This window comes from Camelus dromedarius, chromosome 16, assembly GCF_036321535.1.
Source record: "Camelus dromedarius isolate mCamDro1 chromosome 16, mCamDro1.pat, whole genome shotgun sequence".
Taxonomy (NCBI): Eukaryota; Metazoa; Chordata; class Mammalia; order Artiodactyla; family Camelidae; genus Camelus; species Camelus dromedarius.
The window spans coordinates 19,657,284-19,674,095 of record NC_087451.1 but is presented as its reverse complement, the minus strand read 5'-3'; the positions used below and the strand labels follow the sequence as shown (position 1 = coordinate 19,674,095).

Below are 16,812 nucleotides of genomic sequence, written 5' to 3'. Positions count from 1 at the left end.
GTTTTGTTTTTGGTATCTTCCATGTATTTCCAAATCACGTGCTTCTGTTGCTCTCTTTACATGTCAACTGCCCCCCACTCCCAAATGCCAAGTGGAAGAAGTCCTGGTCCCATCAGAGCTGGCCCCTTCAGGTATGCCCTGGACTCAGTCCTCCAGCCATTCAACAAGTTCATTCTAACAATTGTTCCTTTTCTCTTATCAATTATTAATATGTCCTTTTTTTGCTGGACCAATCTCATCACCATACAAAAATCTAGTATCTTGAACCCCTCACCCATCTCCTACTATCTCTCCTGTTAACTTCTTTGCTCCCCTCACAGCAAAATTTCTCAAGCATATTGTCTACACCTACTGTCTACACTGACTTCCTCTCCTCTCATTTACTGTGGCCTGTGTCCCCCCACCACCCTTGCCCGCAGCAGCCAAACCTCCTCTAGCCAAATCCAATGAGCCCTTCTCTGACCCCGCCTCCCAAACACACTTAACACAAGTGACTTTTCTCTTCTAGAAACACCCATCTCCCTGCCTGCCACCTTGGTACTACACTGTCTTCATTTTTCTACTGGACCAGCTACGTTTCTTAAGCTGGGCCCCTCTTTGAGACCTGATGGCGGACCCCAAGGGGTTCTGTGCTGGATTCTCTCTTGCCTCTACACTCTTTGGTCTCTTTCCATCCCATGGCTTTAAACACAACTTCCACATTCATATCTCTCACCTCAACATCGCCACCAAGCCCGAGACTCATATTCTTGCAATCCCTACTTAATGTGTCTAGAAGGCTTCTCAAAGCTAAAACAGTATTCTCCATTCACGACCTCCGCCCCCCCAAAAACATATTCTTCATCTCAGTCAATAGTACCATCAATCACCCAGCTGCTGAAGCCAAAAACCTGGGAATCATTGCTGGTTTCTCCCATTTCTCCTCGGCCAACCCCATCCTTCCTACTGCCTGTCAGACCCACTGAGTCTCAGTCCCCTCCTACCTTAACACACAGCACCTTTGCTCTCATGCTAGTTCAGGGCACCATCCTTTCTGGCCTGGACAATGGCAATAGCCTCCTAATTGCTCTCCCCACATCTTCATGGCCCCTACAGTCCCTCCTGCACATAGCAGAAGATAGAGCATGTCATTCCCCTGTTCAAAACCCTCCTTTGGTTCTCAAGCACACTTAGAATAAAACCCAAACTCCTGACCATGGCAAGGTCCGCTGCTGGTGTCAACCCTGGCTACGCATCAGAATCACCAGGAGGGCTTAAAGAGATCAAGGGAGACAGTATAGCTCAGTGGCAGAGTGTGTGCTTAGTGTGCACGTGGTCCTGGGTTCACTCCCTAGTACCTCCATTTAAAACAATAAGTAAAAAGAAATCAGGACTCCCAGACCTCACCCGAAGAAATTCAGATTTAATTGGCCTGGCTGAAACCTCGGCTCTTCCCCTTCCATCACTCAAGCCCTCTCCTCTCTGTTTCTTGAATGTGCCAACTTTGTTTCCACCTCAGGGACTTTGCACTTGCTCTTCCTGTCTAGAATGCCACTGCCCAGCCTATTTTGAGTAATGGGAAGCCAGCGATCTGTGATCAGACCTTTGTTAGTGACCTGTGCTGGTCCCCTCAGAGACTTTTCTAAGAGGCATTATCTCACAAAAAATTCCAAGTATCCACATGAAGAGCCACCCCCTTAATGTAATGTTAAGATAGCTGACTGCGACATTCATTCACTTTGGGTACTTGATCACCTCACCTTCCTACTGAAAAGATAATGACAGAAAAGAGGATAAATGAAAAGCTACCTCTCTTCTTCCCAGGGGGATCTGGTTGTGTCCTGACAGGCTGGCAGATAATCCTCTCTCGAAAGGCCATCTGCATTTCCATGGAGTGATGTGGGCACTGATGAGACTGGGGCCGGTGACCTGCCCCTCTCCCCATCATGGCATTGCAGGGTGGGGAGGGCTCTATGGAGGAATGGAGCGTACACTGTCGGTCAGCACACCTAAGTTCTAGTTCATTCTCCACAGTTTACTAGCCACGTGACCTTGGCCAAATTGTTTTAATTTTTAATGAGCCTTTAAGATGGAAATAAAAATCCTTCCTGACCTATGACATGGTCTATTCCCACATGCAGTAAGGTACATGGGTACAAATAGCATTTTAAAATATAGTCTCATTCTAGAAAGGATTTAAAGTAGTTTACAAGATATGTAAAATAGAAAGTGACATATAAGTGGGCGTACATCCCCCAAAGAACATATATAGATAGCAAGTAAACATGAAAAGACGTTCAACATCATTATTTTATTAGGGAATGCAAATGGAAACCATAATGAGATATTACCACACACTTATTAGAATGGCTTAAAAAAAAAAAAAAAGACATACAGGACCTAAAAGGGTTTTCCAAAGGAATGGAAAATGAAATTTTTAACAAGAAGACCAATTCTCACACATCACCTGTCCTCAAGCAAGCAGCTTTTGAAATTTGGGATAGGTTGAAAGGAGAGAGGGTGGGGCAGCCCTTTGGAGAAAGCCACATTCTCCCAAGGCCTCTATATCTATTGAGCTCTGCAGTGTTACAAACCCTTTCTGGTGTGTCTGTGGCATGATTCTTTTATAATAGAAGTTTTATATTTTGTGTACCTCACTGATGTTGTGAATGAATGAGTTTAATAGTTGGAAGAGCTATTCTAGTTTCACAGATTGTCTCCTAATGATGTGGTTTGAAACAGAACTGGGTGATTATGATCTGCTGACCTCTAATACCACAGTGAAATCAGTTCAATTCTTCCTGAGATAACTGGATGTGGGCAGCCATTTTGTGCTCACGAGGAGAGCAGAGGTGAAGACAAATCTGCAGACTGAGGGTAAAAGAGCATAAAGATAGAAAGAGCCTAGGTCCTTGATGATTTTGTTGAGCTGCTGAATTAACTAACCCTGGAGTCCTTGGCCATTTTTCTATTAATTGTGTCTTTTGCTAACTTACTTGTAAGATCAAGTGATATTAACAATTTGCCATTACACTATGCCAATATATTTATTTTTTCTGTAATTTGTCTTTTAACATGGTTTAGGGTGGTTTTTCTATGTTGAAGTGCTGAAGTTTTATGTTGCAAGTCTACCTTTTATTTACTTATGGTATCTGATTTTAGTCTTTAAAAAACCTCCATCACCCCAAGCTTTTTTTTTTTTTAATTCACTGCTGTGTTCTTTCAGTATTTTTCCTCTTTTTTATTTAAAATTTTGATCAAAATTTTTTTTGTTGTTGTTTGGCAAAAGGAATGAAGTAATTGATTTTTGTTTTTGTTTTTGTTTTAGTCCAAATAGTTCATCTCATACCATTTATAGAAATCAATTCAAAATGCTACCATTTTCTTTGCCATTTTCTTCATATACTAAATTCCCATGTATAGGAATTATACAATTTGCAACAAAAAATATGTGTATTCGTGGGGTAGCAGGGAAAACATGGGCCTTTGACAAGACACTTGTCCCTAGTTGCAGGAAGAGTGAGCCCTTCAACAGCACATAAATGAGTGAACATGGCTGTATCCCAGCAAAACTTTATGGACTTTGAAATTTGAATTTCTTATAAAATTACATGAATTTTCATATTCTGTAGGTTATTTTTCAACCACTAAAAAAATGTAAAAAAAAGATCCTTAGCTCACAGGCCATAAAAAAACAGGGGGAGCTGGATTTGGCCCATGGGCCATATTTTGCTGACCCCTAATGTAGTGGACACTGTGGTCACAGCCCCTCCTCCCTTTCCCATTTTGTTGCAGCTACTTGAGTTTGGAGGGAATTGCTCCAGGAGGAGCATAAGTTTTTAAACCTAATCAGTCCATTCTTATCACCTTGCCAGAGTGATTGCTTCCAGATACCCAGTCCTAAGTCAATCAGACATATCACCCCTGCCGAGGTGACTAGATTGGGCATGTGAACCAGTTTAACCCAATATGAAGGAGGATTAACTGGGGATCTTGGGAAAGATGCATCTTTGTTATTCTGTGAGGTCTAATGCAAGATACTCTTTCCTCCCCTTCTGGAAAGTGTGGGAGTATATCATCCAGGGTTTGTGGTTTCATAAGGGTGGGGTCCTCATGATGGGATTAGTGTCATTAGAAAAGGCCTGAGAGCTAGCTCTCTCCCCACTGTATGAGGAAACATCAAGAAGGTGGCTAGCCAGGAAGAGGGACCTCACTAGGAGCTGAATCAGCTGGCACCTTGGACTTCCAGCTCCCAGAACTGGGAGAAAAAAAATGTCTGGTGTATAAGACACTCAATTTATGGTATTTTGTTATAGCAGCCCAAGTAGACTACTATAATCCCCAAAGAATGACAAATGACAGCCATTTTGCCACCATGAGGAAGCCCACTTGGGAAACCACAGAAAGAAATCAGGCCCTTCATGATAGCCTTAGGGTACTAAATGCAGGCTTCTCTGATGTCTTAAGACCGTTATTGCATGACATAATAAATTCCCCTTGGGTTTTCTGTTTGTTTTTGTTGATTCAACTTGTTTCTGTCACTTGCTGAATAAAGAGCTTCCATCTGCCGAGGGGTAAAAGGAAGGCAAGGGGCATCAGTCCCAGAGACTGGGGAGAAGTTTAGATTAGACCGTTGGCCTCACGGTGTATTAGACAGGGTTCTGGGTGCAAGTGACAGAAACACAGCTTGAATGAGTTCAAGTCAAAAAGGGGAAATTAACAGCTTGGGGTCATTTACTTAATAAATATTTATTGAGCACCTACTGTATGCTAGGCAGTGTTCTAAGCGCTGGGGCTACAGATAAGAACAAAACAGACAAAAAGCATTACCTTCATGGAGCTGACTTGGGCAAGTAAGCAAAATACATGTATGTCAGATGGTGGTAAGTGTTATGAAGAAAAGGCAGGGAAGGAAAGTGGGGAATTGCTGGAGAAAGTGGTTGCAATTTTAAACAGATTGTAAGGGGAGGCCTCACTGAAAAGATAACAATTGAATAAGGACCTGAGTAGAGAAGGGAAGGAGGAATATCAAAGTTGAAATTTTTTCTTGGTAGACCCAGCCTCAAAGAAGAGAGGGGCAGGGAGGAGGGGGTGTTGCAAGAGCAAGTGTAAATCTGTGAGGCAAGAGCATGTCTGTCTTGTCAGAGGAACAGTAAGGAGGCCAGTGTGGCTCCAGCAGGACCAGTGAGGTGAAGAGAAAGAAGAGATGAGATCAGAATGGTACCACAGCTCTAACCTAAAGGGCCACTCATTTATTGACTATTTTACCTAGTGGCAAAATCACACACCATCCTCCAGGGGAGAGATTCAAACCTGGAGGGGTCAGGAGACAGAGAACAGAGTGGCAAACGGACAGGAAAGCCTGTAATTGCTCTCCACTGTGCGTCGCTCTGGGCAGTTCATCGGCTAGGTCTTTTAGCCGAGGACGATGGAATGACCATTCATGCTCTGCTGAGAATTCTGGTTTCATCTTTCCTGACCAACTAGATGCGATTCCATCCCGACTGTCCAGGGAGGATATACTACTTATATGCCAGGAATCTCTCTTAGGAACCCCGGATTTGGTCCCACTAGAAGCGTTTGCTAAGCAACAATTGTGGGCGTGACAATTGTGGGCGGAAAGAGCCTCAGCCCCGCCCCCAGAGGACTTAATCATTACAGGCTCTTCATCTTTAAGATCTACCCCCACAACTTTTTAAAAGGGCGGGGCGACGAGCGCCGCTGTCTCTCCTTCTCTCCACCCTGCTGGCGCTCACGTGTGTTTGGTTGTTCAATGACAGATCTTCTTCTGGGACTTCCTGGTCGCCACAACCAATCAAAGTGCTCTTCCCTTCCTGACCATTGTCAGCCCGCGGCCAATTGGCGCACCTCTACAACGCCCCTTAAAGGCGCAGCCAACGCTTCCCCAGCCAGGGCGAACCAATTCTTCGGTTCCTGCCCCCAACTGCAGTATGGAGTCGTCCCGGGGGGCGCCTGGGCCCGAGGCGGACTTTCTGGCTCCCGGGGAACCGCAAACCGTGATTTTCGACAGCGGGCCGGGCCGAACGCCCTCTGAAAAGCCCTCAGGCCTCGGGCTGTCCGGGGAGGAAGAGGCCGAGAACGTTGGGGGCTCAAGCCGCTACCCTAGGGCGTCCTCGAAGACTTCGAGCTGCAGCTTCGTCCACCAGCCGGAATGGGAGGCTCCAGAGGAAAAGCCGGGCCGCGGAGGGACGCCGTCTGGGGCGGGGAGCCGCCTGGGGGTGCTGGGTCCCGAGCACGACTCGCATGGGTCTTCCCGGCGCAAGGACCCTGAACTGCCGGAGGACAAGCCTGTATCCGAGAGGGTCTGCTGTCGAGGGAGCCCTGGAGGCGGCGGGATGGAAGTTGAGCAGAAGGAAGACGACGAGGAAACGGCAGCAGCCGGCAGAACTGGCCGCTCGTTCTCCAGCCGCCTTCAGGACAGCCGCAGCCTGGACGGGCTGAGCGGGGCGTGCGGCGGCGGCACGGGGTCCGCAGGGGGTGCCGAGTCTGGAGCAGGCGGCGGGCGGCGCGCCACCATCTCCAGCCCCCTGGAGCTCGAGGGCACGGTGAGCCGCCATGGCGACCTCACCCACTTCGTCGCCAACAACCTGCAACTCAAGATCCGTCTGAGCGGCGCCCCTCAACCTCCGCCGCCTGCCCCTGCTCGGCCTTGTTCAGCGCCCGCACCCACTCCGGCCATCCCTCCCATCGACCCCGACGTACTGCGGGACCTGGAGCGGCTGAGTCGGGAGCTGGGCTGCAGGGTAGACCGACTGCTTCGCGGGCTGGGTGGCGCGGTGCAGGAGCTGACAGCGCTAAGCGTGGGCTGCATCCAGACCTACCGCGACGCCGTGGACTCCCTAGGCGAAGCTGTGGACATGAGTATCAAGGGCATGTACACCCTGCTGGCTCGCTGCGAGGAGCTGGAGCGGGCTCTGCAGCCGGTTCAGGGGCTGGCGCGCCAAGTCCGGGATATCCGACGCACCCTGGAGGTGTTGGAAGCCCTGTGCAAGTGACCAGGAGGTCAGGAGAGGCCTGGCAAGGCCAGGGACCAGCAGGATCCTAAGGAGCCCTAGTGGGACCTGCCCACTGAGGGGAGACCTAGATATTGGAGGCTCTTCTGGATGCATTTAGCAGGCCTGCGACCACTCGCTGGGCCTTATGCAGGTGTATATGGGCAAGTTCTAAAGTCTCTCCTGGTGGGAGGGAATGATGATCTGCTTCTGTTCAGTTGGCCATCTGCAGCTACCTTGTTCTCCCAACTCTCTTCCCTAGTTAGAGCACCATCTCTGGGAACCCAGGGCTTTTGGTCTGGGCTTGGGAGACCTGACTGCTATATGTGATCAAGAAAGGAGAACAGAGGAGGCACCAGCCCCCACTGTGGCCACCCTGACCTCCAGTGGTCACATCTCAGGTGACAGGGGCTATGGGAGCTTGAGTGGTCCTTGACCGCATACCATACAGACAAGGATGCATGCTTGTAGATGGTTAACCTCCTGCTTCTGCCCTCTGGCCCCCTACCATCCTACTTCCCCAGCCATAACCAGGGTGGAGCAAGAAGGAATGTATTGCACGGTAGAGGGGATGAGTTGGGAGGGGTCTCACTGCTCTCAGGGTTCAGATAGAATTGTTGCTGGTTTTGAAGCCCACCTGTTGTGGAGTGTTCTAATCAGTTTTGACTTTGAGTTTTTGTGGAATTAAAGTGCTGCTGCTGCTAAGGCTGAGGCTGTGTCTGTGTGGGGTTACAGGGATTGATGAGCCAAAGGAATGGGAATAAGGGTCGGTCTTTTTCGTGGAGTTCTCTTGAGGCCAGTGCTGGGAGTAGCGTGGGATTTCCAGGCTACGTAGGGAAGGATATGGTTCCTGCCCCTAAGCGGCAGATCTGAGGGGAAATACAAGACACAGATATGGGCTCAGAGATCCAGTAAAAGCAGAGTAGGAAGCAAGGTGCTCCAGAAGAGAAAGGGGAAGGGGTTCTTCTCAGTTCCTGAAGTGGACAGGCAGGGACTGGGAAAACTGGACATTTTGGCTCTAGAGGAAGACTGGAAACACTTGTTAGCTCCATTCCTGACCCCATTTCCCACACTCTGTTGATCAGTGCCATATGCATGGTCTGAGACAATCTTTGTTCCAATACCTGTCAGCCTTCTGTTTACAAGGCACATAGGAAATTCTAGGAGCCCTGTGTTGTAGTCAGGAGATATAGAAAACAGAGGTCACGGGAAGAGATCCAGTTTCCTTACACTTTCCTCCTCCCCCTCAACACACTAGCACTCTGGACTAAATTTAAACACGTTTCTCTTTAGGGTGGGAAAAGTTCTGGGATTGGTAATGTTGCTTCACGAGACTTACCAAGTAACAAGAAATAGTCAGTACAGAATCTTAGAAAACCTAAGTACCTGGCCCGTACGGGGATCGAACCCGCGACCTTAGCGTTATTAGCACCACGCTCTAACCAACTGAGCTAACCGGCCGGTTGATATTCTTTTTTTTTTAATATGAAACTATGTAAAAGATACACTATTGATCAATGGTGACTTAAGAAAAATTTAAAAATTGGTAAAGCTATTTTGGGACAGGAAAACAGAATACGAAGATTGAATGAGCATTTCGGGAAGTAATAGCCAAGCCAAAATGTTGACAAGCACTACGGTGCCTGGCGGCAGGTCTAGTCGCAAACAGAGCGCGGGACTAACAACCTACACTTAGCGCTGACTCATACAACCGGAAATGGAAAACGCAGCCTGATAGCACCTGGTAGATTGCCGAAGAGAGAGAAGGGATGGATCTGTAGAAAATCGTAGCCCAGAGATTCAACGTTACTTCCTCGCAGTGTGTTTGCAAAAGCAACCGATGGCGGAGGCACCGCTGGGATTCGAACCCAGGATCTCCTGTTTACTAGACAGGCGCTTTAACCAGCTAAGCCACGGCGCCTAGCGCGTCGGTGTTCGCAAGTTATTTCCTTGGCCAGGTCAGATTCATGTCAGGAAAGCGAATGCCAGGATCTCCTTCCTAATTAACCTTTGGCTGTACTGGAAAACCGGGTAGAAGGGACGAAAACCGCAGCTGCTGTGAGCTAGAGTGAAGGGATAACACAGAAACTGAATCTGGCAGAGGGAAGGTAACAAGAGAAATTCATGTCTTTGGATTATAAAACTGAACAGTGGTCGTAGTACTCAGAAACCGACGAGGATGGGATTCGAACCCACGCGTGCAGAGCACAATGGATTAGCAGTCCATCGCCTTAACCACTCGGCCACCTCGTCCACAAAAAGTGGTTCTAACATTTTCTCTCTGGGGTCTGAACTCTTCTCAGAGTAAGCGTGAGCCCACCCACGTCGCGAAGGGAGCGCGTTTCGAGGGTTTCTGCCCAGCACCGCAAAGACGATTCGAAAGGCTCTGGCTGCCAAGGGACCTTTTAACCTGCGCCAGCGCCCAAACCTCTCCTCTGCGTTGAGCGATTCGGCGCGTGCCTCAGTCTTAAGGAGCCCAGCTTTCCGTCCATATTTACGGTAACCCAGATCTATCGCAAAAACTACCGCGAGATCCTTGGGCTCCCCCAGCGGGGTGGCTCGGGACTTCGCGCCAAGATTCCTCCCGTTCTGGCTCCTACGAGGTGCTTCTTCTCTGACCTGGACGTTGGGGCTTCAAGAGTTGAAAATGAGGAGAATAAATAAAAATACTCAACCCGTTAGAAAAAAGGCAGTTGACCCCGACGTGATTTGAACACGCAACCTTCTGATCTGGAGTCAGACGCGCTACCGTTGCGCCACGAGGTCAGTCGGCCACAGTGCTGGCCAGGTCCTCTTATGACCACTGGACGGCCAGGCGGCGAAGCGCAAGAGCCGACGGCTTTCCTAAACCTCTAAAATCCCGCTTCGTGGCGCCTGTGCTGTCCCGCAGGCCTCGTGAGACCAGCAGGGCCCTCCGCACCCCGTCCCCTGTGTCCTGCCGACGACCAGGCCGCCCTGAACTACTTCCCTGGGGGACCGAGAGCTAACAACCCAGCCCGGATGGACTTGCGCAGAAACGGGAGGAAGAACTGACACCAGGCAAACGCAACAAGGTGGAGCCAAGCTAAAGCCCTCGTCACGTGGGGATGAGGGATTACCTCCTCCAGAGGTGCGTCTCCTCCCCGGCTGCACATTAAACTTGCCTGCCGAGTCTTACAGATAGCTACACAGAAACCCCAGATTTGGATATAATGATTTAAAAGTCCGGAGTAAACAGATACACAATACTATATATAACATACACAACAAAGACCTAATGTATAGCACAGGAAACTATATTCAATATCTTGTGATAACTTACAATGGAAAAGAATATATATGTGTATCTGAATCATTATGCTGTACACCTGACGCTAACACAACATTGTAAATCAACTATACTTCAATAAACAAACAAACAAACAAATAAATAAATGGTCCAGGTCAGAACCCCAGCATTGGTAACTTCCTCACTTTTTACAATTCTAAGGAATAATTTACCTACAATGAAATGCACAGATCTTATGTGTTTATTTTGGAGATTTCTGACAAATTCAACCCATAACCTTTCTTTGTAGAAGACATTTCCTTCACCCTAGAAGATTCTTTCATGTCCCTTCCTAAACCACTATTCTGATTTCTATCACCAAAAATATCAACATTTTGTAAAGCTCCCCAGGTGAGACAGCTGAGAACGTCTAAAGAGAGATACCAGAAGCTGGCAGAGACCCTATTTGCTTCTTGAAGGATGAGAGGGGTTCTACCAGTCAAGATGGCAAAAGAAGTCATGCTGTGTCTCACTCCTTCCCTTCCAAGCCAAATGCCTGCACTTTCCATATAATGGCTCTCTGGAAAGTTATCAGGGACCACCATCACGGCCAAGCTCGTTGGCATTCCATGAGGCTGGCCTTAATTGACTGGGCAACATCTTTTTTAAGAACCTTCTTCTTCCTTGGTTGTCATGACACTTTTCTGCTGGCCTTCCCCTAGCTTTCCGCCCCCAGTCTCTTTTTCTGTCTTTCCCCCTCAAACTGTATTCTCTCCTCATGATACACACCTTCCCTGGAGTCAGCCATTACCTGTGTGCTATGGGCTCCTAAATCCTGCCCCTACCTCTGGATTCAGACATCCAGTGCTTTTGGACATCTCTACTTGACCCTGTCATCGTTCCTTCCCAGTCCTTCTGCACTCCCAGTAAGTGGCCACGCTGAGGCAAGTGAGAAGTAGGATTAGTCCAGTGTCATTACCCTGAGTACTACCTAGAGTGCTCTCTGGGGTTTAAATCTGCTCCATTCACCCCACCAACTTCCAAATATTAGGAAGCCAATAAACTATTCTGTCCAGAGGTGCCTTGCTCCATATGGTAGACACTAGGATGGCTATTCATTAAGGGGCTATTCAAATTAAGTTAAAATTTTAAAATTCAGTTCATTAGTCCCAATAGCCACATTTCAAGTGTTCAGGACTCACAAGGAGCTAGCTGGCTACCATACAGGACAGAGACAATATGAAATATTTCTATCATCATGGAAAGTCCTGTTGGACAGCACTAATCCAAAAGTGAGACAATATGAGAATCAAAAAGAATAACAGCTGCAATAGACTGAAACACACAAAATATGCTAAAACCTAACAACTAAAAAAACCTAATTAGTCACTTTGGGAGGATGCTAGGGAACCTTTATTCTGATAAATAATGGGGGTAAAAAATCGCACATTTATCCAGTCTTTCCTGTATGACCTGTAACTCATGGTAAACAATGAATTGATTAGAGCACATTCTTTGTTTTTAAACCTGGTCACCGGCAGTACTTCCTATGGCCACAGGGTGGCCCCAAAACTTGCTTTTGAGAGATGCCTCTGTAGAGCAGGCTTCTGTGAACCAAGGTCACGGAAAGTGACAGGACAGACCTAAATGCCTGCTGTTTCCTAATTCACAGTGTGAACGTTGACTACCAGTTTTTACTATCTATAGGTCCCCTAGGCAGGAAGACTATTATGAGCACAATGCCCCAAACTTCCAGCTATTGGAGCCCAAAATCAAAGCCAGCTTTGATCCCTCCCTTTTCCTCACCCACCCACAGTCCCGTGTTCAGATTTCCTTATTTTCTAACGATCTCTAGATTCCTTCCACTTCACTCCATCTCCTTGACTCCACCTTGTCCAATCTCATTCTTTCCTTCCTGGATAAGTCTATGGCTTCTTCACAAACCTACTGCTTAAAATCTTCTTAAAAATCCATTCTCCATGTTGTAACCCAAGTCATCTTTTGGAATACAAATTTGAGCCTGTCCTCCTCCCCTCCCCACCTTGGCGGCAAGGCCTGTCTACTCATCCCACTTCACCCTGATGTCTTCTTCCTCTTCCACTACTAGGCTTCAGACACACTAGCTCCTTTTCTGTTCAACAAACACAAGGCGCTTGTTCCCACCTAAGGAACTTTGCCCTTGTTGTGCCTCTGCCTGGAATGCTCTTTCCCCACATCTTCACACAGCTGACTCCTTCTCTTCACTTTATTTGTTCCAGGGACCTTGGAGAATCTTGCAAAACAAACAAACAAACAAACAAACAAACAGATCCTGGGCTTTCATCACTTTCACTCTAGGAGAGTCAGACTTGATAAACTATCCGGGGGAGCTTGGCTCTGAAGGCTTGGGCTCTCTATTCCTAGGAGAAAGGGCATGTAAATTACAGGCCGAGAGAAAAGCATAAAAAGCTCTTTAGTCCTTGAATCTTGTCTATGTGCTAAGAATGTTTCCATGCTTGCAATTTCCATGTCGATTTGCAAGGGAAGCCCACCACTCATTGTACTTTAGATGTCAGCAGTATCACTCATTTTAAGGGTCATCTCATGGGAAAGAAGCAGTGAGGTCTACTGTACTTGACTAGGCGGTGCGGGGCGCGCCACCGCACACTCTCTGGTGCCGACAGCTCTGCTGCGCTTGAGGAGGCGGCTGGCAGAAAGCGATCGGCACCTGGCCAGGACCCGGTACCTGCCCTCCGCAGGAGGCCCGCCGCGGCTCGAGAATTTACTGCTCTCGCGAGATTTTCAGAGATTCCCGTCGTAGCTCCCGCTTACGCGGTTACCAAGGCAACTGGGTGGCGCCTGCACTAGCGGGAAGGAGGCGTACATCGAATTTTCTCTGCTAAACTGAGAGATTTGAGGAGTGGCCTTCCCTGAGCTTCCAGCCCCGGAGACCACGGCCTCTGCTCCAGGCTGTACCCCTGCCCCTGGGGGCCATGGGCCGGATTTCGGGGCTCGTGCCCTCTCGTTTCTTGACGCTCCTGGCGCATCTGGTGGTCGTCATCACGTTATTCTGGTCCCGGGTAAGGCCTATGGCCCCTCTCATCTCGTCCCCATTCCCACCTTGGGGTGGTCCCAGCCCCACCCAACCCTTTCCCCCGGGCCCTTACCCGGTCGCTTCCTCCCATCCTTTGCCACCCGACCTCTTTGAACTTTTCTTCCTCTCTGCCCTACTCCCCAGGACAGCAACATCCAGGCCTGCCTGCCTCTCACGTTCACTCCCGAGGAGTATGAAAAGCAGGACATTCAGTGAGCACTCGGGGTGTGGTGGTCAGAATTAAGCAGCAATGGGAGTGAAGGGATCTTAGAAAAAGATCAGAAGGCCTGAGCCATCCCCCTTCCTTTTTGCAGGTTGGTAGCAGCACTCTCTGTCACTCTGGGCCTCTTTGCAGTGGAGCTGGCCGGTTTCTTCTCGGGAGTGTCCATGTTCAACAGCACCCAGAGCCTCATCTGTATCCTTTCTACTTGCTCACCTTTCCTGCACGGCCCATTTCCATCACAGCTCCCTCCAGCCATCTAACTAGGCCTTTCTGGTACAGTGGTTTTTGCCCTAGTAGGCAAACAGAATTCCTCCAGTTGAGAGATCTTAGGCAATGTGGAAGATTTAATACAATCTTTGGTCATTTGTTAAGCTCCTGCTATGCACCAGGCAATGGTGATCTCAAAATGGGAGTAAAACACAGTTTTCTACCTTGAGGAAGAGGCAGACACATAGACATCTATAATTCAATGTTCATAGGATGTGTAAAAATATGAAGCACTATGGGAACTCAAAAGAAACGAAGGTGGATCAGGGAAGGCTCTCAATATCTGAATTTTGGATGAGGAGGACCAGGGTGCTGGAGAGTGATTCTGCAGAGTGTATAATGTCACTGTGAGCATTTCTCTGTGCCTGGAGTAGATGGGGGGCCTACTACCTCACCTGAAGGGTCCAGGCTAGATATGCAGTGGGGATAGCTTGGGGTCCCAGCTGTGCAGGCTCAACTCTGTCCTCTACTCACATGGTTGTCCTAAAATTCAGAAGTCAGGGCTGCTGGCTCTGGCCTTTGCAATGTGATAAAGGGAGCAAGAGGTGCTCTGCTCTCCAGGAGGTGAACCTGAATGCAGATGCCAGCCCACCCTAGCTTTTTGTGGGCCATCACTAACAACCTGTTGATCCAAAGGCTTTCCTTGACCCTGGTGCGTTCCCAAGCCATTGGGGCTCACTGTAGTGCATCTGTGTCCCTATCCTTTTTCATATTTGAGCGTTGGGAGTGCACCACATACTGGTACATTTTTGTCTTCTGCAGGTATGGTATCTCCCAATGTTTGGGGATAGGGAAGGAAGATTTACTCTTAATCTGAAGATTTCCCCTACCCAGCCCTTACTCCATTTATGAGATATCTGATCCACTCAACATCTTGTAGTCTTTTGAAGTGTTCCCCTCCTACACTTTTGGGGTGGGATCTCTAGTTTGGGAATTTGATTATTTTTATTGGAAGGGGCCCTAAACCGACCACCTACCTTCCGCAGTGCCCTCCCAGCTGTCACTGAAATAGCATTATTCATCAACGTCTTTGGGCTGAAAAAGAAACCTTTCTGATACTTTCATGGCCAGAAGTAGGAATAAAGGCTGGAGGAGCGAAGAACGACTCACCGTTTCTGGAAGAAGGAAACCACGGGCTTCAGCTCTCCCCCTAAATCTCCATTTGGTGGAGAATGTCATTGTTGGTGTTTGGGTAATTATCTCTCGAGTCTGAAATTATCTGCGTTTTGTTTGTAGTTCTTTTTAATGAAATATATTTTAGGATAAGATCAAGATTTAAAAAAATTTCAGGGGAGAATTGGGGTGGCCAAAGTACTAGAGAAGCGGAAATCAGTTTTTCAGCCTTACAGACTGTAAGATAATAGGTATCGCTTTTATTTTAGTTATTACGGTAGCGGTCTGGCGGAAGAGCGTGGGCGGAGACATGTAAATAATTTGGTGCGTGTATGTTAGGGCACCCAGTTCGTGAGTGGAGCATTCTGGGAGGAGTTCACTTATCCTTTTTTGGCAGTCAAGTGGAAAAACAGACTTTAACAATCTGCAAATTAGTGTAACAACAGAAATGGAAGAACCTAAGTACCTTGTAGTTTGCTGCGTTATTACTCACCCTTACTAATAGTGGGGTCTTTTCCCCAGAGTATTGACTGCCGCAGATGAGCATGTTATCGTCAGGTAGGATAATCCTTACCTGTTCCTCCGTTTGGAGGGCAGAATAGAATATGATGATTGGAGCTCGCATGATTCGTGATTAACGGCTCTGCGTGATCAGGACTTGCAACACCCTGATTGCTCCTGTCTGATTCTAACTGGCGATCATTACTCTTATTTACGTTTTTGACAGACAGTGTATTGTTATCACGGTTGTTCCGTGCGTGGTACGTAGGAGAGGTGGGCTTTGTGTGAGCATTTAGGAAAAATTGTTACTATTTTGTATATAGTAGCTAGCGATGCTTATGTTCTACTTTGTTACAGGAAGAATGTTTTCAGGATTGTTTTCTAGAGAAGGTTCTGTGAATAATTTTCACCCCCCTGGCTATTCTAACTAAGCAAAAGGCTTCCAAGGAGGTGCTTTCTGATTGTGCTCCTCAGGTCATTCCTCCACGCAGATAACGTTCTGTCTCTTCCGACAGCCTTTCGTTTTGAGTATTCATTCAGTGAGTGCTTACTGAGCATATACTATATGCAAAGCACTGTAGTAGGTACTTAGTGAATATGACCCATAACTCTGCCCCCACCATCACAGATATCATGGTTCATGGAGACAGACACGAAGCGATTTATGGTACTCCCAGAGTAATTTAATAGCAAATTGTGATACATGCTACAAAGAAGACTTACAGATGCTGTAGAGTAAGGATTCATTTGCTAAATGTGGCAGGAGTATTGCTCCTACAAGATCAGTCTGAGTGAGGTCCTGGAGTGTGGCTTCAGCAGAGAGGTAGGGGAGCAGATTGTTCCCGAGGCAAGAAAGGTGGACAATACGGGCTATGGTTACAGGCTTGATAAGGAAAGTCACATTCCACTGCAATCTGGCTTTCACCACACCCAGTGATGTGCTCTATTAACTTGTGAAAACTGATTGTTTTTCAAAAACATTGTGGACTGGTTGTTAAATACAATTATCAAAAATTAAACCATGTAATCTTGCAATTAAATACATTTTTAAACAGAGAGAATAAATACTCAAAACTCTTTACGTCCTGGTTATTTTCTAAATTTACTATTATATGTTTTTATGTCGTCTACATTTATTGTATCTGTATGGTGGAAATACTATAAAATTATGTACTACTGTGTATCTCTTCCCAATTTACTTAGTGACATCAAGTCAATAGTTTGAAATTGGCCTGAGTGGGAGTATCTACACCACAAAAATTGGCAAATTCTACATATCAGGTTTTGTTGATTGTCTCCACTTAAGAAAGTGATGGAGAAAATGTTAATAATGCAGGTTAAACTTTTAAGTGTCATGTCTGTGACTGTTACATTGTGAATAGCACAAAAAATTGAG

The 16,812-nt window shown here is 47.3% G+C and overlaps 2 protein-coding genes and 5 non-coding genes across 7 annotated transcripts; 3 read left to right on the top strand and 4 right to left on the bottom strand.

Annotated features, from left to right (window-relative positions):
• The first annotated feature begins 5,849 nt into the window (after positions 1 to 5,849).
• On the top strand, positions 5,850 to 7,697 carry BORCS6 (BLOC-1 related complex subunit 6). The gene has a single exon (XM_010996490.3). The coding sequence runs from the start codon at positions 5,931 to 5,933 to the stop codon at positions 6,993 to 6,995; it is 1,065 nt and encodes a 354-aa protein (XP_010994792.1). The 5' UTR covers positions 5,850 to 5,930; the 3' UTR covers positions 6,996 to 7,697.
• Positions 7,698 to 8,379: 682 nt separating this feature from the next.
• On the bottom strand, positions 8,380 to 8,453 carry TRNAI-AAU (transfer RNA isoleucine (anticodon AAU)). Its single transcript has one exon. It is a non-coding gene; the product is annotated as a tRNA-Ile (tRNA).
• Positions 8,454 to 8,839: 386 nt separating this feature from the next.
• Positions 8,840 to 8,913, bottom strand: TRNAT-AGU (transfer RNA threonine (anticodon AGU)). The gene has a single exon. It is a non-coding gene; the product is annotated as a tRNA-Thr (tRNA).
• Positions 8,914 to 9,163: 250 nt separating this feature from the next.
• Positions 9,164 to 9,245, bottom strand: TRNAS-GCU (transfer RNA serine (anticodon GCU)). Its single transcript has one exon. It is a non-coding gene; the product is annotated as a tRNA-Ser (tRNA).
• A 441-nt stretch (positions 9,246 to 9,686) lies between these two features.
• On the bottom strand, positions 9,687 to 9,758 carry TRNAW-CCA (transfer RNA tryptophan (anticodon CCA)). Its single transcript has one exon. It is a non-coding gene; the product is annotated as a tRNA-Trp (tRNA).
• Positions 9,759 to 13,051: 3,293 nt separating this feature from the next.
• TMEM107 (transmembrane protein 107) lies at positions 13,052 to 16,497 on the top strand. The gene is made up of 5 exons (XM_010996491.3): positions 13,052 to 13,298; positions 13,457 to 13,524; positions 13,627 to 13,727; positions 14,468 to 14,564; positions 14,789 to 16,497. The coding sequence occupies exons 1-5, from the start codon at positions 13,212 to 13,214 to the stop codon at positions 14,856 to 14,858; spliced, it is 423 nt and encodes a 140-aa protein (XP_010994793.1). The 5' UTR covers positions 13,052 to 13,211; the 3' UTR covers positions 14,859 to 16,497.
• On the top strand, positions 15,467 to 15,602 carry LOC116157980 (U8 small nucleolar RNA). The gene has a single exon (XR_004142210.1). It is a non-coding gene; the product is annotated as a U8 small nucleolar RNA (small nucleolar RNA).
• Positions 16,498 to 16,812: the final 315 nt, after the last annotated feature.